This window comes from Petromyzon marinus, chromosome 3 (assembly GCF_048934315.1).
Source record: "Petromyzon marinus isolate PM22_M1 ecotype Great Lakes invasive population chromosome 3, UKy_Petmar_22M1.pri1.0, whole genome shotgun sequence".
NCBI classification, from domain to species: Eukaryota; Metazoa; Chordata; class Hyperoartia; order Petromyzontiformes; family Petromyzontidae; genus Petromyzon; species Petromyzon marinus.
This window is the reverse complement of record NC_133669.1, coordinates 15,941,771-15,966,148: the sequence shown is the minus strand read 5'-3', so window position 1 is coordinate 15,966,148 and position 24,378 is coordinate 15,941,771. Positions and strand designations below refer to the sequence as shown.

Here is a 24,378-nt window from a genome sequence, read left to right as displayed (position 1 = left end):
AACACCACCATCATCATCATCACCACTAACAAATTTTAATTCACAATAAATGGGAATCTGCACGAGGCCCAGTTTCAACTTCTATGTCGATAAATTTTTTGTGAAGACAAAAGGCATGGTTACCAGCAGGGAGGTGCAAGTACTTTGTGCTCAGTTTTTAAAAGAACTAGGATTAGTGGGGGCCCTCTTCACCACTTTAATTGCCTGTCAAATACTGTAGCTCTCTGCAATTGGCAGCAAGTACCGGGGAATAATGCTAAATTGAAGACTGACATCAGTGTCGATATGGATTATGAAAAAGATTTTTAAGGTAAGAGCAAAATATTCTGTAAATATAAGTGTGTATGTGCGTGCCTGTGCTCAGGCGGGTGTGTCAAAGCTGACAGAGGCTCGCACCCTGGTGGACGAGCTCAAGGGACGTGCGGCTGAACAGAGCACGCTCCTCGCAGAAAAACGAGCAGATGCTGACCAGGCACTCAGAGACATCACAACCTCCATGCAGGTCTGCATACCTATTACTCCTCAGCCACCTCCTTACAACGACCTCATAGTACCCTCCCAGCCACCTTCTCACAGACACTTCACACACCTCCTCAACAACCCCCTCAACACCTCCTCTGCTTTTTGAGAGCAAGTTTCAGGATGAATGTCTTCTAACTTTGCCCCAGGAGTACAGTTGTCATAATTATTTTTAGACTTGACTCCAGGAGGATGGATTCCAGTATCATTGTCTTGATATCTGGCTCTTGGAGACAGTGTTTTAGGATCGTTGTCTTTCGACTTGATTCCAAGAGACCAGGTTTAATCGGCAGTGTCTTGAGGCTTGGCTTGCAGATAATGGCAGTGTCTTCAGATTGAACTCCAAGGAACCCGGTTTCAGGGTCAGCGTCTTGAGACTCAGCTCACAAATTCACTCCGCGCACGACATGAAGCTGTGGTTTAGTCTGGGATGGAAGGAGGGAGCATGTGCATGAATGCAGGTGGTTTTGTGTGGTCAGAACGTGAGTGTGCAGAAGGCTGAGATGGAGCGTCTGCAGGAGACAATTTTGCAGGAGGCTGTTCTGATTGAGCAGCGCAAGTGCGCGATCGATTTGGAACTCGCTGAAGTGCAGGTGCCTCTTGCTCAAACACAAGCATGAGACAGTTCTCTGTTGCTCAACACTGTATGATTCAGTGCGTTATGATACATCCCTGACAATGCTCTATCACACAATGCATAACATTCCTCTACAATATAACGCCATTCTGTATCGTGCAAAATGTCACAACATTTATATATTGGTATACAATGTCTATGGAACCTTTTTGCCAGTAAAACCTAGTCTTATTTTTCATAATTGTTAAGATGTTCAAATACCAAATAGACACCTATCACAAGGCATCAAGTCTGCACTAACCACATGCTTGTGTTTGCATGTTTTACCACAAGCATGTGTGGTTAATGCAGACTTGATGCCTTATGATAGGTGTCTATTTGGTGTTTGAAAATATTAACGTCTCTATTGTTGCTGGAAAGGGTAAATCCTCTTAACTTTTTCATCATTGGTATACAATGTAAAAAAAAACTGCTGCAAATGATACAGCACTCTACGATAAAACACTCTCTCTTTCTGTGTATGCATTCCCTCCCCTTGCATCAGCGTGCCTCATATGTCCCTGTTTTTCTCCATAATTCCACATGTGTTCTTGTTGATCCCCAAACTCATATCTCCTCTTGCCTCTCTATATCTCCATATGTCTCCTCGCATCTCACGATGCCTCTTCGTGCCTCTCTTCACTGATCCCTGAATGTTTGTGTGCCTCATTGTGCCTGCTCATAAATCTGTGCTCTTTCCCATTCCTCCCCATGCCTCGTGCCTCTCTGTTTCTAGCCTCTGGTGGATGAGGCCAAGCAGGCAGTTGGCAGCATCAGACCGGAATCACTTTCTGAAATCCGCTCCCTGAGGATGCCCCCTGACATAATTCGTGACATTCTAGAGGGTGTGCTGAGGCTTATGGGTACCTTTGACACATCCTGGGTCAGCATGAAGAGGTGAGAGTGTATGTATACACAGGTGTGTGTTTATGTGTGAGCATGTCTACAGGGATAATAGACTTTAACATACTACTAGTTACACTAATCTGTGCATGTGTTTGTGTGTGCATGCTTGTGTATGTGTGTATATTGATGTGTGCGTGGTTGCTAGTGTATTGTTGCATGTATGTGGGTGATTGAGCATGCGTTTATGTGACCATGTGCATGCTCATGCGTGCATACGTTTGCGTGCATTATTGCCTATGCATGTATGCTTGCCAATGTACGTGTGCGTGTATATGTGCACCCTTGCCTGTGAATGAATGTGCCTGTCTGCAAGCATGTTTGTGTGTATGCGTGATTGCCCGTACATGTGTGTGTTTATTTTTACTCGTGGAGAGCGGTGGCACAGATGTTAGTGTACTGCACTACAAACATAGGAACGCAGTTTTTTCCTGCTCACAGCCAACACTGGTTACGAATATCTGAATCAGTCCTGGGGCTACCCTAGGTCGGTTCAACCTTAAATGTGTATCTGGTGCAGTGTGTATACATAAGCACTGGAGGGACAAATGTGGCCCGGTATGATTTTGGTCAGCCAGCTCCTCGTGTGCTATGCCGACCTTAATAGGTGCTCGCTAACAACACTTTCCCCAACAGTTTGTTAAATCTTCCATAGGGGAACTTTGTCTTCATCTTTGTCTTACCTGGATATATGTGCTTTCCTGTCTGTGCTTGCACGTGTGCTGGAGCACACATGCTTACCTTTGTGTGTGCTAGCTCACCGGTGTGTGCGTGTTTGTGCGTGTGGAATTTCAGCTTCCTTGCGCGGCGTGGCGTGCGCGACGACATTGTGACGTTTGATTCACGCTCTATCACACGCGAGATCCGTGACAGCGTGGAAGAGTTGCTCATGCGCAACGCGACCTCCTTCGATCCAAAGGTAAGCACCACGTGCATTAACTCTTTCTTATTGTTTAGTGATAGTGGGCCGATATCCTTTGCGAAGCGTCAGTGAATTGTATTTAACCATATCCACACTTTATCATCCCCTCATTTTGCTAGGGCCCTCATTTGCTGCAAAGTCGACACCTGACTGCTAAAGTCGACTTTTGCAGCCTCATCACCTGATTTTCCGACCTATAGCTGCACTACAACGCTTATCTCAGTAATCTCACCTCCTGCAGCCTACACTTATGTCACACTCATTATAACATCCTCTTCCTGGTTACTTTTACATCACAGAAATGTTAAGGGCTGTGACTCTCCAAGATGTTCAAGGCTTGATCTGCAAACATGAGTCACCGAAGCTAACAAGTCGCCTTTACTTGACGGAACCAATACTATTGATGACTGAGAAATTATAATGACTCCAAGTGATGGAGAAGCTGATTGTTGATGATATATCCCATCATTTTCTATATCAATGGAGTCAAGGTGATTAGATGATATTTTTTACAAGATGGATCACATTTTCTTTGGTTCTTTCGGTAAAGTCACGTAGAATGAGAATAAAATAATAAATTGATAAAATAAAATAACACCATAATATTCTCACGACGTTTCGGCCACAACACAAGCGGCCTTCATCAGGTGAAGGGAGCGAGACTGTCTGGTAGGACAGCGCTGGAGTGAGAGAGCCACGTTCAGATCACGGCTTTTAAGCTGTGTGAGAGGAACAAAGAGCCTTAGAGTCGCGGCTCTAAGGCTCTTTGTTCCTCTCACACAGCTTAAAAGCCGTGATCTGAACGTGGCTCTCTCACTCCAGCGCTGTCCTACCAGACAGTCTCGCTCCCTTCACCTGATGAAGGCCGCTTGTGTTGTGGCCGAAACGTCGTGAGAATATTATGGTGTTATTTTATTTTATCAATTTATTATTTTATTCTCATTCTACGTGACTTTACCGAAAGAACCAAAGAAGATGAATCATTGCAGTCACGAAAGCTTTAAATCGAAATGGATCACATTCTTTGGGAATAGCAGGACCAAAGATACTTTTCAAGTTCTTAGTACAGTATGAGTGCTATTTGAGAGCTTTAAAAGTAAACATAATAACTGGTGCAGGTTCTGGAGTATACCTTTTAAGCACACTGTCTCATTTACCATCGGGACCACAAGCCTTAGAGGTATAAAGCTTGAATAGTACCCAACATACTTCATACATTGTTGATTAATATTACTTTTAGAAGGAATCACAGTGGGTAGAATTACATTTTCGTCATCAAGAATTGAATTTGCTGCAAAATATGAGGCAAAGAGATTGGCCTTTTTTATTGTGTCAAGAATTACAGACTCAGATTAATCCTTTATTGGTAGAAATTACTTTGCAGAAATTGCTTGAAACAGCTTTGGTAAACGACCAGACTGGAAGTGAGCGCTAACTTGACAGGGTTCCAGTTTCATGCATTTATGATGAAATAAGTAGTGAACCAGTAGTAAACTGTGATATCTGTCAGTGTGACTTTGGTTTGTCTTTTGTGATGTAGAACGCTAAGCGAGCAAGTGCCGTCGCAGCACCCCTGGCCGCCTGGGTGCAGGCGAATGTGAAATACTCCCACGTCCTTGACAAGATCCAGCCTCTGGAGAGTGAGCAGAGCGAGCTGGTGCGGTACGGACAGCCACGTGGCTCACGCACGCATGTTCACTTACTCAGGGGCAATGTCTCCACACCCAGGGGATCAAGTAAGGGAAAGGGTCATAATTAGGGCTAAACGATTAATCGATTTCAAATCGAAATCTGAAACAATGCAATTAGCATATCGCAAAGGCTACGATTTTTTTGCGATTTTAAAAGTCCTATTACTTTATTGGAATTGTTTTATTTTTGTATTATTAAAACTTTATTTGTTTAACTTAACAATTGTTCTATTTTGGTTTAAAGCTTTCATGACTGCAGGGATTCATATTATTGGTTCTTTCGGTAAAGTCACGTAGAAGGGAAACAATAAAATAATACAAATATAAAAAAACAATAAAATTCTCACGACGTTTCGACTGCAACACAAGCAATTAGCATCAGAAGAAAATTTGAAAAAAGTGGCGTTTTTTAACGTTATGTTTGATTGTTCTATTTCAATCAAAACATTTTAATAAGTACATGTGGAAGCCATTCATATCTTTTAAGTTCTCATCCTTGCATTAGAATATATAGAGCAGTTCATATTTTGATGGTATCATGTGGTAATGCTCCATCACATATTTTAAATCTATTACACAGTGAATATTGAACTGAAGCTTCACTTAAAAAAATTTAATCGCAAATCAAATCGCAATATCTGGCAGAAAAATCGTAATTAGATATTTTCCCCAAATCTTTCAGCCCTAGTCATAATCTTGACACTGTTTCGTAGGATGCTGCTGTGGTTAAAATGCCCACCTCACAAAGTGAGTTGAAATTGTGGGGTTCAGAAAATGTGAAAAACTTTGTAAGAAATTAACAGTGGATGTCCTTTGAAAAGATTTGGTCCACCATATAAATGTGGCATTTACATTACTGACTCGGAGGAAATGAGCACTGCCCAAGAGTGTTACTTTGTCTTGGTTTCAGGGTTGGTCTCACGAGACCACGTATCATGATTGGTGTCTTGAGACCGGTTTTCATGTTTGGTGTCTGGAAATAAGGTTTCAGGATCAATGTTTTTAGATCGTGTTTCAGAATCAGTGTCTTGAGGTCGGTTTCATGATCAATGGCTTGAGACAGGGTTTCAGGATTAATCTACTGAGGCTCATCCCCAGGAAACTTGGCCTATAACTTATCTAAGTGTAACTATAAACCTTCCTGCTCTTCATTGTCCTAAGGATGATTATGAATTTTAGTGGGCGGTCGCATGCTTTAAATTGTAGTTTTGCTGGCCTCAGGCATCTGCAGAAGACGGAGTCGAAAAAGAAGAAACTAGAAACAGAGCTCAACTCGGTCGATCAGAGAGTGGCCGAACTCAAGGAAAAGTGAGTGAACGATTGAGCGTGTCGTGTCATATTGTGTTGTGCTGTCATGATGTTGTGTCATATCTATTTTCATGTTCTGTTATGTTTTAATGAAGTGTTGTGTTATATTTTTTCATGGTGGAGTGTTACAATATCACGTTGCCATGTTCTCAATGTAAGGGGTTTAATGTAATGAGTCATTTCAAATGTATTCTTACACTTACAAGATATGTGTAGAAATGTACTTTTCCAATTGAAGTATCTTCATAGTTATTCCACCATATTATCGACAGATGCATACCATTACAGATGCTAGATATTCATATAATTTTTGGTTCCATATTTTCAAACCACTGTAGATTCTACATATTCATACCCCTATAAAATATACTGATTGATACCACTCCATATTCCATAAATGTATACCCCTTTAGATTCATCCCACTATATAGTGTATATGCACCTCAAAAACTGTTTGTGAATTAGGTCGATGTTGTTGTGACCTGTTGCATTGTTATGTCGGTTGTATTGTCATGTCGCTGTGTCCAGTAGGTCGATATTATTGTATTGTTGTGGTGTGTTGCATTGTCATGTCACCATATCTAATAGTTCAATGTTACAGTATTCCCTCGTTATTTGCAAGGAGATGCTCGTGAATAGAACATTTCGTGGATAATGATATTGGCCTATGAAACCCTATTTTTATCTGAATTACCTTAAATAAATACGTAAGTAAGCTATTAAATTCATGAAAATTATCATAACACAAGTAAAGTGTTTAAAATGAACATAAGTTAAATAAATAATATATAAAAGTATGAAAGCGTGGCTTCTCCCACTCCAGCGCTGTCTTCCAGACAGTCTCGTCCCTTCACCTGATGAAGGCCGCTTGTGTTGTGGCCGAAACGTCGTGATTTTTTGTTATTTTATTTTCACCTACGTGACTTTACCCAATAGAACCAAAGAGTATGGATCCTAGCAGTCACGAAAGCTTTAAATCTAGAATATGAAATAGTTTACAAATTAAATTACCTTAAATTATGGTGCTGTGGTGCATCATCACTCTATCTCATCACTTTCTCTCTCTTGATGCCGTTGTGTAGAGTTCCAGTAGTGATTCGCGGATAGCCAAAATCGCGGAGAACAGGTTCTTGAATAATGTGGGAATATTGTTCTGTGTTGTTGTGATACATTGCGTTGCTTTGTCACTGTATCCTGTAGGTTTATGTTACTGTGTTGTGACTTGTTGCATTGTCATGTCACCATGTCATGCAGGTCTATGTTGTTGTGTTGTTGAAATGTGTTGCGTTGTCATGTTGCCGTGTCGCACAGATTTGCGTCGCGGACCTCCGAGGCAGCTGTGCTGGAACATGAGCTCCTGCGCGCGCAGGAGACGATCGCCGCCGCCGAGAGCCTCGTGGGACAGCTCGAGGGGGAGTTCATGCGCTGGACCAATCAGGTCAGCATGGTCACATGAGGTCAATTGGGGTCATGTGGGGTTGCAAGGGGCCACATACAATGGAATATTTATCATCAGAGTTGTATGCTCGTGATACTGTTGATGTTACTGATATTGTTGAAGTTGCTGATAATTGTGGCAATGTTGATGGTATTGATTGAGTTTCTGATGTTAATTCTGTTTGTATTGTTGATGGTATGGAGTGTGTTGATTATGTTAATATTGTCAATGGTCTAAGGTTGTTGACGTTGTCGGTGTTGTTTATGGTAATGTTTACATGTTTTTGATGGTGTTGGTGATGTATTTTATTCATTGCATTGGTATTGTTGGTGATGTTGATAGTGTTGAAATCGTGGATGATAGTGCTGGTATTATTATATTCTTAGTTTTTTCGGTAAAGTCACGTTGAAGAGAAACAACAAAATAACAAAATATATATAAAACAATAAAAAATTCTCACGACGTTTCGACCATAACTCAAACGGTCATCATCAGGTGTGTCGGTTTGCATAAATTTATTTTGAAAACGGCATATTTATTTATATATATAAAAATAACGTTTGCGTCACGCGCAACGATTGGCTGTTTGCCAGGACTAGTCCATCTATTTTTTTTTTAAAAGAGGAGGGGGGAGACGAAATTTGTTTTTATGTATGCTGTCTGAAAGGCACTGTAAGCGTGAACAATCAATCAAGAACTGAAATGATTTATCAAATCTTTCCAATGATTGCTAAGATAGAATCCATCTTCTCGGTTGAAATTGTCTCTGTGTTTGTATATGTGGATAGCCTCATGAACGAATCTCTCATGGAAGCCAGATGGCTTACAAAGAACCTCCATCTTGGAAAAGTCAATGGCATGTGAGCCTACTGAATTAGAACCAATGATCTGCTACGGCCGAGGTGTTGGTCCTACCGTGTTTAAGGTCTGCTTTATGTTCACGAATGCGGTCCGAGATATGGCGTTTGGTTTCTCCAATGTAACTACTACCACAGAGGCAACTTAGTTTGTAGACACCAGGGTATTGTATGTCCGGAATCACATCTTTTACAGACGGAACCAGATCACGGATTTTATGCAATGTGTTGAAACGGACCTGGATCTTGTGTTTATTCAAGATTTTGGAGATCTTTTTTGTGATCCCAGCAATGTAGGGTAAAGTGATGGTTTTGAAAGGCTACTCAAGAGGGTTCTTCTTCATGGTTTGAGTGATAGCTTTGCGGATTGTATAGTCGGAGTAACCATTAGCCCTAAGAGCCTGGTGTACGTGCTTGAGTTCACTGCTTATGTGTTCCTGGTCGGATATGCATTGGGCTCTATGATACAGAGTCTTGATGAGAGAATTCTTCTGTGATGGATGGTGGTGGGAATCCGGTTTCAGATAAGCATCCGTATGGGTAGCTTTCCTGTAGACAGAGTGGCTCATTGAACCATCAGGTCTCTTTTTAATTAGGACATCCAAAAAAGGTATCTTGCCATCTATTTCGACTTCCATGGTAAATCTGATGGCTGGGTGTATGGAATTGATGTGGTCGAAGAATTGGTCTAGAGCAGGCCGGCCATGTGGCCAGATGACAAAAGTGTCATCCACGTACCTCTTCCACAAGGTTGGGCGTAGAGTGGCAGTCTGGATGGCGTCAGTCTCAAATTTCTCCATGAAAATGTTAGCTATAACTGGAGAAAGGGGGGAGCCCATTGGGGTGCCCTCAGTTTGTTTGTAGAAAGTTCCATTCCAAGTGAAGTATGTATTGGTTAAACAGTGTCTCACCAGGGGGGGTACCTCAGCGTTTAGTCCTTGATGAACCAAGTCTTCAATGATTGCAATGGTGTCAGGTACAGGAACCTTGGTGAACAAGGAAACTACATCAAAACTGACAAGCAGGTCGTCTGGGGACAGGGAAATACCCTTGATTGTTGATACCAGGTGAGTAGAATTTTGTACCGCAGAGGTGGTCTTTCCAGTGAAAGGACGCAGGATTTCAGACAAAAAACGAGCTAGTTTGTAGGTGGGGGAGCTGATAGTAGAGACTATGGGACGAAGAGGTGTATCAACTTTATGTATTTTTGGTAAGCCGTATAATCTTGGTGGCCTGGCAGCAGAAGGTTTCAACGAAAACCGTTTAGATTGATCAATTAATGCGGTTGAATCAGAAATTATTTTGTTGGTTTGTGTGACGAGGCTGTTGGTGGGATCTCTTTTTATTTTTGTATAACTACCATCGTCGAGTAATTCTTTAATTTTGTTGTTGTATTCTATTTTATCCATAATAACAGTAGCATTGCCTTTGTCAGCTGAGAGAACTACAATATCATTCCTCTTTTTTAATTTATATAATTCAAAACGCTCATCTTTGCTGAGGTTGCTAGCTGGCATCTTAGCGTTTTTGAGGGTTGCAGCGATTTCAGATCTTGCTACGTCTGCAGCGATGTGACCCAGGCCCCTGAGAGCAACGTCTACTTGGGCAATTATATCATTAACTGGTATGTGTTTAGGTGTGACTGCAAAGTTTAGACCTTTAGCTAAAACGGATTTCAGACCATCGGAAATAGAACTGTTACTGCGATTAATTACGACTTTATTAACGTCTAACTTTTTGGTGTGTGGGTCCGGTCTTTTGTTGAAAAGGAGGTTAAATTTGGAAATCAGGTTTTCCTTACATTTGGTCGACATAGTAGCAGCTGAAGAGGCAGTCATATTGTCTACATGTTCCCAATCCGATGTGGACATTATTGCCGTCAATGATAAGTGTGATTTGTAGAGTGTCTTGTCTAACTGATCTAGTTCTGTGCGTATAAGTCTGATTTTTTCTGAGATAAGAGCTAAGCTAGTTTTGAAAAGAATTCGTTTCGCATTAGAAGAAGTTACAGTAGCAGAGGTGAGTGTAAATGCGATTGGTATTACCCCAGAGTCGCGGCATCTCTTCAGGAAGGTGAGAGACTCGATCAGCTGAGCTTTCTTATCCCGGAGTTTGTTGAAGGATCTTAAAGTTATGTGAAAACCCTCCCCGTAGAGGCGATTAAATTTTGATTTAAAGCTTTCGTGACTGCAGTAATTCATATTCTTAGTTTTTTCGGTAAAGTCACGTTGAAGAGAAACAACAAAATAACAAAATATATATAAAACAATAAAAAATTCTCACGACGTTTCGACCATAACTCAAACGGTCATCATCAGTGCTGGTATTGTTAATGATTGTGTTGGTACTGTTCATGTTTTTCATTATGGTGTTAATGTTCATTTTATCCTCTTCATTATGGTGTTAATAATGACAATGATGGTGGTGTTGGTAGTGATATTGTTGGTCATGGTTTTGATGGTCATTTTGGCCTTGTCGATCATAGTGTTGTTGGTTTTATTTTTCGATTTAAAGCTTTCGTGACTGCAAGGATTCATCTTCTTTGGTTCTTTCGGTAAAGTCACGTAGAATGAGAATAAAACCATAGAAGTGTTGTTGGTGTTCGTGTTGTTGATGGTGCTGATATCTGCCGTCGACTTCACATTGGACGTTTAAGATCCCCTGAAGTCATTCCAAAGGAGTAGACCATTGTGTACCAGCATCATGGTCCAAATACTCACAAATTACTCAATTGGAATTGCTCATGAAAATAATTAACCCCTACTGGCAGACAAATTCCCGATTGCAAACCCGGTATTGAGTCACCTTGTGCCAAGAAGGACAGCTGCCACTTGAGATGCAATTTGAAATGTCGTATACGAGATATGATGTAAGTAGCTTATTGTGTTTAAAATGCTCCCAAGATACCCTGGCTTAAAGGGCACTGTATCAAAAACAAATCATCATTTTTATCATTGATGTTGGCATTCAGGTGTCTGAGATCTCATCCGAGTTGGACTCCCTGCCAACGCGCTCTCTGCTCGCAGCTGCCTTCATCACTTACCTCTCGTCTGCGCCCGAGGATCAGCGACGCATGAGCATGAGTACCTGGGCGGCCCGCCTCGGCCTGCAGGGTGAGCGCACAGTGCTGCTGATGACTTCTAATGTATGCTAAGACTCCCAGTGACTCACAGCGCTCCTGACGACTTACAGCACTGCTGATGACTCCCAACACTCCAGAAGACTCCAAATATGCACAATAATATCCTTTACTCCTGAGATTCTCTACACATGCTATAACTCCTGTCACTGCTGGTGACTCAAAACACAGCTCATGACTCACAATACACTGCCTTAATTGAGACTCGCAACACAACACTTACAATGTAGCTTCAAAAAGCAGTTATAAACGATAGTCTGTCTATTCACCACAGTATTCGTATCTAAGACCTAGTTCCCATGCTGTGTGCTGCAGCTCTTGCTGTTGCATGTGGTTCACCTGCCAAATTATGTGTATGTGCACCCAGACTTCAACCTCCTCCGTTTCCTGAGCACGGAGAGCCAGCAGCTGCAGTGGAAGAGCGAGGGGCTCCCCACCGATGAGCTCTGCATGGAGAACGCACTTGTCACGCTGCAGGTGAGAACATGTGCCTCGCTGAGAACCCAATGATTACATCACACACATGGCTCACATGTGGAAGGAACACCGCATTATGGGAACACAATGGATCACTGTATGAGCACACATACACCACAGCTTGGATTACCACGATTGGCTACATACAGTGCGAAAGAAGTAAAAAAACATACAAGAACAACCGGAATCACCACGAAGAGGCAGTGACATCACCTTGGTGCTTGTCCCAGGCTATATGGCCTTAAAGGCTACATGACGTATCGAACACCCACTGGCATGAGGTCGCGGGACAAACCTAGGTGCCGTGGGATGACTGACTGAGATGACTGACAGACGCACCATCTGCGCCCTCTACTGTGCCAACTTGCTGCGTTCTAGCTGTCTCGCGCTCCGCTCATTGTTGTGAGTGTCACTCCTCTGCCCTCTGTTGTTGCTGGAGGGCAACTGCCCCTAATTGCCCAGTTGCGTCCTTCATGAGCTTCCTCCACAAAGGCTAATTTTGACACTGCTGGTACAGTCATTGGCTAGTCCACTCAGTTCCATATCCTCTCGTACCACATCATTCCATCTCTTTAGCCCGTGCCGTGCCTGTTTAGCCCCCTCTATCCGGCTGAACAAAAGGTGTTTGGGTATGCAGTGGCTGAGCATTCGGCCTATATAACCCAGCCAACGTAGCCTTGCCTGCCGGAGGAGCTCACCGATGCGACTGTGTTCAGATTTTTCAAAGATTTGTGAGATCCTCACACAATCCAGCCTAGTTAAAACCAGGATGGATCATAGGCAAGCCAGCCTGAATGTTCATAATCGGCAAAGATGTTCCATTTTGGGGGTCCAAATTTCTAAAGCTTAGAGAAGGGAGGGTATGACTGTGGCCGAGAAAACCCGAAGCTTTGTGTGGAGCAACAGACCAGGTAGTTTCCACGCAGCATTAGGCAGCCGATGAAAATATAATGCCGCTCGACTGATTTGGTGTGAGACCTTTGCAGTAAAACCGGAGCCGATCATAAGCACACTGCCGAGGTATGGAACCTCTCCACTCTCTCCACAACTGCTCTGCCAGTGGGGAGCTGAGGGGGTGGAGTGTTTGGTGGGACAAAATATCCAGGCAGGTGCTTAGGTTTGGTGGGGCTGATGGTAAGGCGTCACCTGAGTGGCACGCTCCAGGTTCATCCGCAGCGCCTCCAACTCCTTCTCTGAGTGAGCAGCAGATCATTAGCACACGTAAATTGTTGACCAATAGGGAGCCATCCCTCGACAGAACCCGGATATCGATCAGCCTCCCATTGTATCTGTGCAACGGTAGGATTCTAAAACTACGTGGTCAAAAAATATGTAAAATAATGTAGGTGCCAGAGGACATCACTGTTGCACCCCAAGGTGAACAGAGAATGGCTCTGACTCTCAGCCACATAGCTTTACCCAGGCCTATCCACCATCATGAAGGTCCTTAATGATTGTGATCAGAGAGTCAGGGACTCCGAAAGCAGAAAGAACAACCCAGAGCCGAGGCCTATTGATGGTATCATAGGCCTTGACCAGGTCAATAAAACAGATATGTAGGTCCTGTTAGAATTACGTACACCTTTACTGTAGGAGACGGACAGAAAATATGGCGTCTGCATGTACATACATACACCATTAACACACATATCACTCCGTGAACACATGGCACACCATGGACACACGTCACATCTTGAACACACACACATACAGTGAGGGAAAAAAGGTATTTTATCCCCTGCTGATTTTGTACGTTTACCCACTGACAAAGAAATGATCAGTCTATAATTTTAGTGGTAGGTTTATTTGAACAGTGCGAGACAGAATAACAACAACAAAATCCAGAAAAACGCATGTCAAAAATGTTATAAATTGATTTGCATTTTAATGAGGGAAATAAGTATTTGACCCCTCTGCAAAACATGACTTAGTACTGGTGGCAAAACCCTTGTTGGCAATCACAGAGGTCAGACGTTTCTTGTAGTTGGCCACCAGGTTTGCACACATCTCAGGAGGGATTTTGTCCCACTCCTATTTGCAGATCTTCTCCAAGTCATTAAGGTTTTGAGGCTGACGTTTGGCAACTCGAACCTTCAGCTCCCTCCACAGATTTTCTATGGGATTAAGGCCTGGAGATTGGCTAGGCCACTCCAGGACCTTAATGTGCTTCTTCTTGAGCCACTCCTTTGTTGCCTTGGCCATGTGTTTTGGCTCATTGTCATGCTGGAATACCCATCCATGACCCATTTTCAATGCCCTGGCTGAGGGAAGGAGGTTCTCACCCAAGATTTGACGGTACATGGCGTCATCCATCGTCCCATTGATGCGGTGACGTTGTCCTGTCCCCTTAGCAGAAAAACACCCCCAAAGCATAATGTTTCCACCTCCATATTTGACGGTGGGGATGGTGTTCTTGGGGTCATAGGCAGCATTCCTCCTCCTCCAAACACGGCGAGTTGAGTTGATGCCAAAGAGCTCCATTTTGGTCTCATCTGACCACAACACTTTCACCCAGTTGTCCTCTGAATCATTCAGATGTTCATTGGCAAACTTCAGACGGGCATGTATATGTGCTTTCTTGAGCAGGAGGACCTTGCGGGCGCTGCAGGATTTTAGTCCTTCACGGCGTAGTGTGTTACCAATTGTTTTCTTGGTGACTATGATCCCAGCTGCCTTGAGATCATTGACAAGATCCACCCGTGTAGTTCTGGGCTGATTCCTCACCGTTCTCATGATCATTGAACTCCACGAGGTGAGATCTTGCATGGAGCCCCAGGCCGAGGGAGATTGACAGTTCTTTTGTGTTTCTTCCATTTGCGAATAATCGCACCAACTGTTGTCACCTTCTCACCAAGCTGCTTGGCAATGGTCTTGTAGCCTATTCCAGCCTTGTGTAGGTCTACAATCTTGTCCCTGACATACTTGGAGAGCTCTTTGGTCTTGGCCATGGTGGAGAGTTTGGAATATGATTGATTGATTGCTTCTGTGACAGGTGTCTTTTATGCAGGTAACAAGCTGAGATTAGGAGCACTCCCTTTAAGAGTGTGCTCCTAACCTCAGCTCGTTACCTGTATAAAAGACACCTGGGAGCCAGAAATCTTTCTGATTGAGAGGCGGTCAAATACTTATTTCCCTCATTAAAATGCAAATCAATTTATAACATTTTTGACATGCGTTTTTCTGGATTTTGTTGTTGTTATTCTGTCTCTCACTGTTCAAATAAACCTACCATTAAAATTAAAGACTGATCATTTCTTTGTCAGTGGGCAAACGTACAAAATCAGCAGGGGATCAAATACTTTTTTCCCTCACTGTACATACACTTAATACCGTGTACACACTGTGAACACATATATCATGAACGTGTATCACACCACGAACACATTGCACATTGTGAATGTACTGATTATACCATAAATGCAACCATCACACCATTTGCGTGTGCACATACATATGTATGTGCGTGTTTGTGCTTTGGTGTGTCTGATTGCGTGTGCAGAGTGGCATTTGCCCATTCCTGATCGATCCATCATCTCGGGCTATCGAGTGGCTAAAAACTCATCTGAAGGACACACGCCTGGAGGTCATAAACCAGCAGGTAGATTTCAAGTTTAATTTCATTTCAAGTTTCATTTATTAGGTATAGCCCTGTGAGCCATGCGGCTCTTAAGTCGGGTGCAACCGCAACAAACAAAATTTGAACACAGAACATCTTAAAGCGACAACGCATAACAGAAACATCCAGGAATAAACCAGCAACTATTCCACACAAAAAAAAGTATTAATACGCTGTGTGAAAAAATCAAAGTGGTGCAAGCCAGCAACAACCATAAGACAATTTAGATTAACCATATGTTTTCGAATCACCAAAATAAAGCTATAAAAACAAAGTAACAACAGTAATCATAGGAACTGTGATTTTAAATTTAACAATAAACGATATACATAACACGTACGACAAAAAACTGCAGCCATAGCTGGCAGCACGACACTCCCAGTGATGACCCCACTGTCTTCACAATGCTGACTCTAACCTCTAGGTCTGTCTTTCTGTACAGTGAGTGGTGCATTGGAGGTTGAGATTGTCCCTTCTATCTTATATTTGCACATTAATCCCATTGGCTATGACCATTAAACCTTAGACAAGTAATTTTTCCCTTTCAAACGTAACCCTCTAAAACAAAATTTTTACCCCTGTTTCTCAAGGTGGTTGGTTGTGCTTACAGCTGTCTCCACTTGATAAAACATTCACGAATCAAACAGTGACTTTCATTCAAATAAACTCGAGGCCTAGTGGTGTCTGCCACCAAAAGGTGAGGAATAGCCCAGTGTGTCCTGTTGCCAATGACCCAATGACCCCTCCCCCCCCATAACCTGTGACCTCTAACACTTTCTTCACTTCTTGTTCCCCTCCTTCTCTCACGATGCAGGACGTGAACTTCATGACATCGCTTGAGCTCGCCGTTCGTTTTGGCAAAACCCTAATCATCCAGGAAGTGGAGAACATTGAGCCGGTGCTCTACCCACTGCTGAGGGGAGACCTCATCGCACAGGGTATTGATTCCATGAACGATTGCCTGTTAGCATTAGTGTGTTTGTGTGTGACGGTATGTGTTAGCATGTGCGGAGCAGTGGTGCAGTGTTTCGCACACCATTCTAGAATTCCTGGGCATGAATAACATCTACGACAATCCATATCTAAACCTGTCTTAGACCTCGGTTAGTTCAACTCACCCTTAATTGAGTACCTGGTGTAATATGAACACATCAGCACTGGGGAAACAAAAGAGATGGTGTCATACTGACCACACCATCCCCTTTGTGTGCGAGCCTTAATAGGTACTTGCTGATAGTACTAGTCCCAACAATCTAAACGTCGTGGACGTTTGTATTTGTTAGTTTCTTTGTTGTGAGTGTTTGTCACAGGGAGAGACTTGTCTTCATGAGTGTGTCACAGCATGGGTTTGATTGTAAGCCTGTGTGTGAGAGTGATTATCACAGAGTGAGTGTATATGTGTCTGATTGAGTGAGGGTCACACAGTTTGCGTCAGCATATGAATGTGTGAATGTCACATCAAGTGTGAGAGCATTAGAGAGAGTGTGTGTGTTTTAAATGCGTCAAATATCCTCGATTTTCATTATGTGGCTCAGTGAGAATCACAGGGTCACACGGTCAACTAAATAGTGAATGTGTCTATCTTCCATAATAGAGGTTTTTTTGGGTTAGATCGCATAAATTATTTACGCGATCTAACCCAAAAAATCTCGAATATGGATGATATTGGTCGCGAAAGCCTACGTGTTAAAGTGTCTATCTTTGTGATTGTTTAATTGGGTGAGTGCGAGTCACTGTCACACAACGAATGTTTAAATGTCACAGTGCATGTATGAGTGTGTCACATTGTCATTATGTTTATGTAAAATCTACGTATAAGTGTTTCACAGGGTGTGATTATATGCATCGTGCTCATTTAAATCACAAGCTGAGAGTAATATACAGTTAGCTGCCCAACGTATAGATATTTGACTATCAATCATCACTTGAATACAGTTCTTGATGGGGGTGACAAAAATCTGGTTACGTTCAACTAAAACAAAATTCAGTCAGTGATAATATCACATAAGATTGGGATTTTTACAGTTCCTCCAATCATGTTTAACAATGTTATTTTTAGCCAAAGTAAAACCATTGATTTGTTTCGCATATCATTCTTATCTGAGCTATCATGTAACAAATGTGTTACAAATCTGGCTAAGGAGGCATCGAAGAATCTTGGTTTTATATTCCATGCCTAAAACTTGGTTAACGCACAAAATTGGCCAAAGTTGGAATCTTGCTGTCATATTTATGGTAAAGCACCCAGTTCCTACCTCACTGTACTTGATATAATTCAATGTAAAGCAGGCTGATTGATGATCCAGTACTAACTGATTCACTCCAATGACTCAATTACTGCTACGACCATGGTTACTATTCCAGTGAACTTCATTCAACCCATTTCGAGAACTCGGTCTTACCTCACCATGCTGTGCAGGTGGAACACTTCTCTTTCTGCTTCTTCCCTGACACGAGCTCGACTTGGGAATTTCCTCCCATCGTCTCATAGCATATAAGTGCTTTTTAAGAAGTAATCATTATAGTTATATGTCTGAAGCACTTTATGAAGGGAGGCTTGGGATTATTTTAATTACATGCATTTTTCTTTGCTTTTTCAAGACTAATATTGCTAGTTTGCTTTACGCTGTTAATGGAACAGCTCTGTGCCTCAGCAATTCTGTTGTTTACTGGTGTGATTGAAATATTGCACCTATAATTGTTGTTCTCTAACAGTATCTGTAAAGGGTTTATGTGGGCATAGTACAGGACTGTAGGCATTAATGGTTTGTGAGAAGACAAGAGACGGATTGCATTGTCATTTTGGGTTTTTCATAGATTACATGAAACATTGAAGAAAAAATAGGTTCATAGTTTCATAGTTTCATTTATTTGGTATAGCCCTGTGAGCCATTCGGCTCTTGAATCGGGTGCAACCGCAACAAACAAACAAAAACAAAAACATGAACAAGAAAACATCTTAAAGTGACTTTGTGCATGTGCAAACAGAAAATCCAGGAAAAAACATCAAAATTTTCCTGAAATAGCACCGTACACCAACGCTGTGTGCAAAAATCTCAGTGGGATGCAAGTCAAACAACAACAACAAGAAAACTTTGATTAAGGCCATCAGTCTAACTCTGTACTACAATAAACAAAAACATGGCCAAACCAAAAAACTTTTAGAAATCACCAAAATAAAGCCATAAATGCAATGTAACAGTGATCATAGGAACTGTGACCGAATTTTTAACAATAAACTACATAAATAACATGTAACACCAAACCCTAGAGCCACAGCTGGCTGCATGAGTCACTCCACAAACAACACGAGCATCAGTCGGAGTATCACATTTTTCAATGCACCTTTAAGATCAGCACACTAAATCAAAATACAGATAATACTTTGCAGCGGTCATCCGGAGCGAAACATTTTATTTTATTTTAGGCCACTGAATAGCAGTGGCAGCTAGGGGTGTACAACTCCTCTAGAGCAGTTTTGAGGGAAGATCTCATAGGTAGTGATTCAAGTTGCAGTTTATTGGCAATAGCATTCCAGACCCTGGGGGCATCAATAGCAAAGGCCCTTCCTCCAGTTTTTGTACGGCAATAGGGAATGTGAAGCTGGTAGATGAGTGAAGACCTGAGGTCAAATTTGTTCTTTGAAACAGAGAGGAGATCCAGCAGGTAGTCTGCTGATTTTTGTAAGTACATCGTGAATAAATAAGATCTGGTGTACAAGCCGTCGAACATTAAGAGATGTTAAATTTGACCCAATGTAGAGATCACAGTGGTGAGTCCTATATGGGCACTTCAATGCAAATCTTAAGGCCGAGTAATAGATGGAATCAAGCTTCTTCAGTACAGTACTTGGGGCTGATTTATACACGATATCACAGTAATCAAGTAGAGGCAGTATGGTAGCTTTTATCAATTCCAAACGGAATATGGGGGGGAGCAGTGCTTGTGTCGATACAGAAAACCAATTTTAATTTTTGTCTTTTTACCAATATAATCAATGTGATCTTCAAAATTCAGTTTTGAATCCAGGATGACCCCAAGATACTTATAGAACTTGACTTGCTCTATTTGATCATTATTTAAGGAATGTAATTTGGGAAAAAATTACTTCCTGCTTTAGTCCCGGTGAGAAGCATAGCACCTTGGTTTTGGAGGTATTTAGGACTAGTTTAAGAGCAACTAGCTGATGTTGTAGTTTGTTGAAATCACCCTGGAGCTTAGCAATCACGTCATCCGGAGAGCGGCCAGCAGTAATCAGTATCGTGTCATCTGCAAAAAGATTTACCCTGGAATGATCCAGGTCAGTGCCCAAGTCATTGACATAAAGAGAGAACAAGAGGGGGCCGAGGATGGAACCCTGTGGAACCCCTTTTGTTATCTTAACACTGTTTGACCTCCAACCATCTGTGAATACAGTTTGGGTGCGAGAAAAGAGGTAATTTTTTAACCATTTTACTGTGTTTTTGGAAAAACCGAGGCAACTTAGTTTACCAAGCAGGGTGTTGTGGTCTACTGTATCAAAGGCTTTGGACAGGTCAAGAAAAAGACAGGCACAGGTAAATTTTAGTGTGGAGACAGGTGTGTTGATGCAGGAGTACAATTTATGTTTCTAGGTTCGAGAGCTCGATTTTATGAAAGTAATTATAAATTAATTTTCTGGCATATAAACACAGGTGCATATGGAAGATGTTTGGAATATTATGAAAGGATAGTCTGAGTAACTTTGCAGATTGGAATAGAACCTGACAGGAAAATATAATACATGTAATTGGAAATAGGAAGTTGTGTTGGGTGGAGCACGTGTACGGGATGGAGGAGGGCAGGTCACCGAGACAGGCAATGGAGTGGCACCCAGATGTTGGGAACCAAGGGAAGATAACATTCCATATGGTGATGTTGATGAGACTGTAACAGCAATCTGGAAAACTAGCCTTTTGCCCATCCAAGGACGGGTGTATTGCAGTAAATCTGAAACTTGCAAGCGAAAAGCAGACCACGACGTGATATTTATTGCATCAATGCGTGTGCAATTTGTAAGGGCGCGGTGACACAGACCTATTCCATTGTAAGGTTATAATCCCTTGTTCATCACGACGTCCTTTTTACTTGTATGTCTCAATAGCGTTACGGAGATCGCGTGACGTGAGGGTTCTGCCTTTGTCGTGAGGGTTATAAGTTGACGCTGAGGAGGGGGGAGGAGGCGCCTCGCCCCCCATGTGGAGTGACGTCACCCTATTAATGGAGGGGGGTGTCCATTTGGAGTCCATTTGGAGGACATCACCTGTTCATGATTATTAATCAGGGGGGCTGTTCGATGTGGAGTGACGTCACTTGCTCATGATTATTAGTGAGCTGGGGGGAGTACTCCATATTGAGTGACGTCACCATCTCATGGGGGGGGTGTCCATTTGGATGACGTCACCTGCTCATGAATATTAATGAGGGGGGATGGTCGATGTGGAGTAACGTCACGAGCGTTAAGGACATTCCTGGGTGATTCTATAATATAAGTTTTTGGGTTATTATAGTAGGTATGGGTGTCCACTGTAGAATAATATGGAGTACCCAAAAAAACCCCACATGTTAAAGCATAACTCACCAGAGTCCACACTCACACCATCCATGAGCCCATCGCCTGGTCACTTTGCAGCCCTTTGGGTTTTGGAGTTTTACAACACAATGTCTCATCACTGCCTAATCCACCAACCCCATCTTTCAGTTTTCTGTGTTACGAGTGTGTGTTTATATAACAACCAGTTATTCTTAGATTTTACATGCAATCTGAAAGCATATTTCAGATTGAATATTTCCGAATCTTCTTTCTCTCTCAAGAGGCTTCTAATATAGTAACTCAAAAAAAATTACAAGCCTGGCAGAGTTATGTTTAGTATTTTTTTATGGCCGACCTTGCACTGCACAGATGTACATTAATGAGACAAGCTTTTGGAAATATATTAAAAGCTTGTGAGGTCAAGTGTGTGTCTGGGTGATACTAGCAAAGAGTAAATCTCTCCTTAGATTTGAAAACGGTTTTTTAAAAGAAAAACATCCACCGTGCATAAATGTATGGCCATTAAGGGATTGTGCAAATTGGCCAAGCCTGGAAGCCAAACCAAGGCACCCTAATGAGGCAAAGTTCTATATCGGATGGGGCAAGGGTTTTGTGTCAGATGAGATAAGGGTTCTATATAGTATCAGATGGCATTCCTGTATTGGATGGGATGAGGGTTATGTATAGGATATGGTTTTATATATAGGATTAGACAATTTATGTATGTATGTTGGACGTAGCCAACCATGCAAATCGGAGGTGCGGGAGGTACTGTATAAGATGGAACAAGGGTTATTTACCTGATAGATAAAGGATACTGTACATATTAGATGAAGCACTCTGGCTGGTACCTTTATATTCTATGTGGAGAGTATATTTTACAGCAAAAAATAATCCGAGTCATTGTTTTCATTTACTTAAACTGACATCCAACATTAATTACAGTGCCTTTAATGTACGGGTTGTACAGTGTCATTTTCACCTTCCACTCCATGGAAGAAAAAAAAACGAAGGTTATTATGCTATTTTATTTTGTGAAGTCATTGGTGAGCTGGCTGAAACCATTAAACTCAACAACCTGGTTAAATCATAGGTGGGAGTTCGGTATTAAAATACAGGTTCTCACTTGCACTGACTGGCTCATTGTACTGACTTGGTCATAATAAACCCACTGAAAGAGAATAGGAGAGACACTCACCCCTAGGGCTTGAACCTGGGATCTAAGCTGTGCTGGCACATTGCTCTGACATGGTCATTATGAACCCCCTGATAGATAAAGGGTTATACACCCAGCTCCAGGGCTTGAACTCAGAATCTGAGAGGTGTTGGCTGAGTGCTTTGACATGGCTATTATGAGTATTGTGAGACAGAGAAGAGACACCCAGCCCCAGAGCCCAAACCAAGGATCTAAGCATTTGTGGCTTAGTGCTTTGACATAGCCATTATAAGCCTCTTGAGAGAGAAAGAGGAATCTGTCTCTAGGGTTTATACATGAGGCCTCAGGGGTGCTGGCTCCATGTTCAGAGACAGCCATTATGAGCCCCCCGAGCCATGAGGATGCCTCGTAAATTTCCATATATCCCTCGATAATGAATGCCATGTGGCTCACAGTCCTTGCTTGTTCGCGGGAAGCAGGGAACCTTAATTAAGAGCTGTCGCACAATTATATTCAAGGGCCATTTACGATGCACATGATGACGCGTAGAATCAACATTATTTTCCTAGCATCGACGGTAATTTTACAACCAGTTGCTAGGAAAAAAAGCCTTCATACACTTTTCACTAAATTTGTGCTATAATTAAAGTAAAAAAAGACAGCATGTATTCTTGTTTAGGCGAGTATCAGGCAGTGCTTATTTATGTCATGCGGGAAAGTGAACATTCCATTTTGGGGACCTTTTCCTCATCTAGGAAGACCACAGTGGACTTTTCAAAAAGGTAGTACTCGTTTTATTTGCCATGGAGGGATGATCAAATGAGTCGATCCCCATACAAAATGTGAACTGTCAACTGTGAGCCAAGCATAATTGCAGCACCACCTGGCTCGATGTTTGCTTTTTATCAAAGCGAATCATAGCATCAGAGCAAAACACCTCTGTATCCCTATTGAAGTTGGGGATGCTTTTGGCAAATAAAGAAAATAGTGGCTCAGAAGCAATTTACTGATATTATTGACAGAATGTGGATACATCTTCTTTGGTTCTTTCGGTAAAGTCACGTAGAATGAGAATAAAATAATAAATTGATCAAATAAAATAACACAATATTCTCACGACGTTTCGGCCACAACACAAGCGGCCTTCATCAGGTGAAGGGACGAGACAGACGAGACTGTCTTGTCTGTCTCGTCCTTTCACCTGATGAAGGCCGCTTGTGTTGTGGCCGAAACGTCGTGAGAATATTATTGTAATTTTATTTTATCAATTTATTATTTTATTCTCATTCTACGTGACTTTACCGAAAGAACCAAAGAAGATTAATCCTTGCAGTCACGAAAGCTTTAAATCGAAATAGAATGTGGATATTCGCATGGATTTGCCTTGCTACTCCTTTTCATCCACAAATAAAATGTAACGTATGTCATACATGTGCACGAAGAGGTGGAAGTGCTGCAGTGTTGTGGCTACCTCTAAGCTTTGGTCCCATAAGCACATTGCAGATGTGCCATCAGCAAATACATTCATCATATTAATTATCTTGCCTTCATCGTCATCTTCATAGCTTCATCACCAGCCATTGTCTGTCTGCTGCTGGATGAAGGCCTTTCTAAACCTCCATTATCTCTCACGTTCCTGTGATGCCACAATCCGTCTTACTCCTGGATATTAACTCATTGCATTATTCCAACTCTACAATGGTTGTACTCTCAGGCGCATTCTCTTTTTTGGCTACCAGTCTGTGCATGCGTATGGGAGAGCAAGTTAACAAGGGTTAGCAAGCATGTGTGCTATTGAGTACGTGCACTCAAAAGATCAACGGTAATTACATAATATAGAATTGTGGGACTTACAAATCTCTGGTCTATGAAGAGATAAAGAGATTGAAGTACAGTCACTTGGTATGTGAATGCATCTATTTGGACCTTGGATAATTACCCCCTCGTATGCGTAGGTTCCAAGTACTACAGTTTATATCTCACATGCAAGACAGTCACTGCAGTAATACGATTCTGAATACTCATTGAGGCTTTCCTGGTTTTATATATAAATTAACTTAACTATTGTAATAAGTGGCTCCGACACAGCAGAACTTTATTTAATATTTATTAAAGGTTCTTTCACAGCCACGACTCCTCTCGTTCCGCGGATGCCGTTGTTCCTTTCTTGGCGTGACTGCGCTTG

The 24,378-nt window shown here is 42.0% G+C and overlaps 1 protein-coding gene across 4 annotated transcripts in view; it reads left to right on the top strand.

Annotated features, from left to right (window-relative positions):
* The window catches only part of DYNC2H1 (dynein cytoplasmic 2 heavy chain 1), a 232,846-nt gene that overhangs the window by 76,827 nt on the left and 131,641 nt on the right, over positions 1 to 24,378 (top strand). For all 4 annotated transcript variants that reach the window (XR_004404816.2, XM_032976206.2, XM_032976198.2 and 1 more), the window contains exons 59-69: positions 365 to 502; positions 999 to 1,112; positions 1,872 to 2,032; positions 2,834 to 2,957; positions 4,501 to 4,622; positions 5,873 to 5,959; positions 7,271 to 7,397; positions 11,226 to 11,367; positions 11,761 to 11,870; positions 15,370 to 15,468; positions 16,301 to 16,424. Coding sequence is in view for 3 of the 4 variants with exons in the window: in XM_032976206.2 (XP_032832097.2) it covers positions 365 to 502; positions 999 to 1,112; positions 1,872 to 2,032; positions 2,834 to 2,957; positions 4,501 to 4,622; positions 5,873 to 5,959; positions 7,271 to 7,397; positions 11,226 to 11,367; positions 11,761 to 11,870; positions 15,370 to 15,468; positions 16,301 to 16,424 (1,348 nt within the window). In the remaining variant the exon portion in view is untranslated. The remainder of the gene's footprint in view (positions 1 to 364; positions 503 to 998; positions 1,113 to 1,871; positions 2,033 to 2,833; positions 2,958 to 4,500; positions 4,623 to 5,872; positions 5,960 to 7,270; positions 7,398 to 11,225; positions 11,368 to 11,760; positions 11,871 to 15,369; positions 15,469 to 16,300; positions 16,425 to 24,378) is intronic.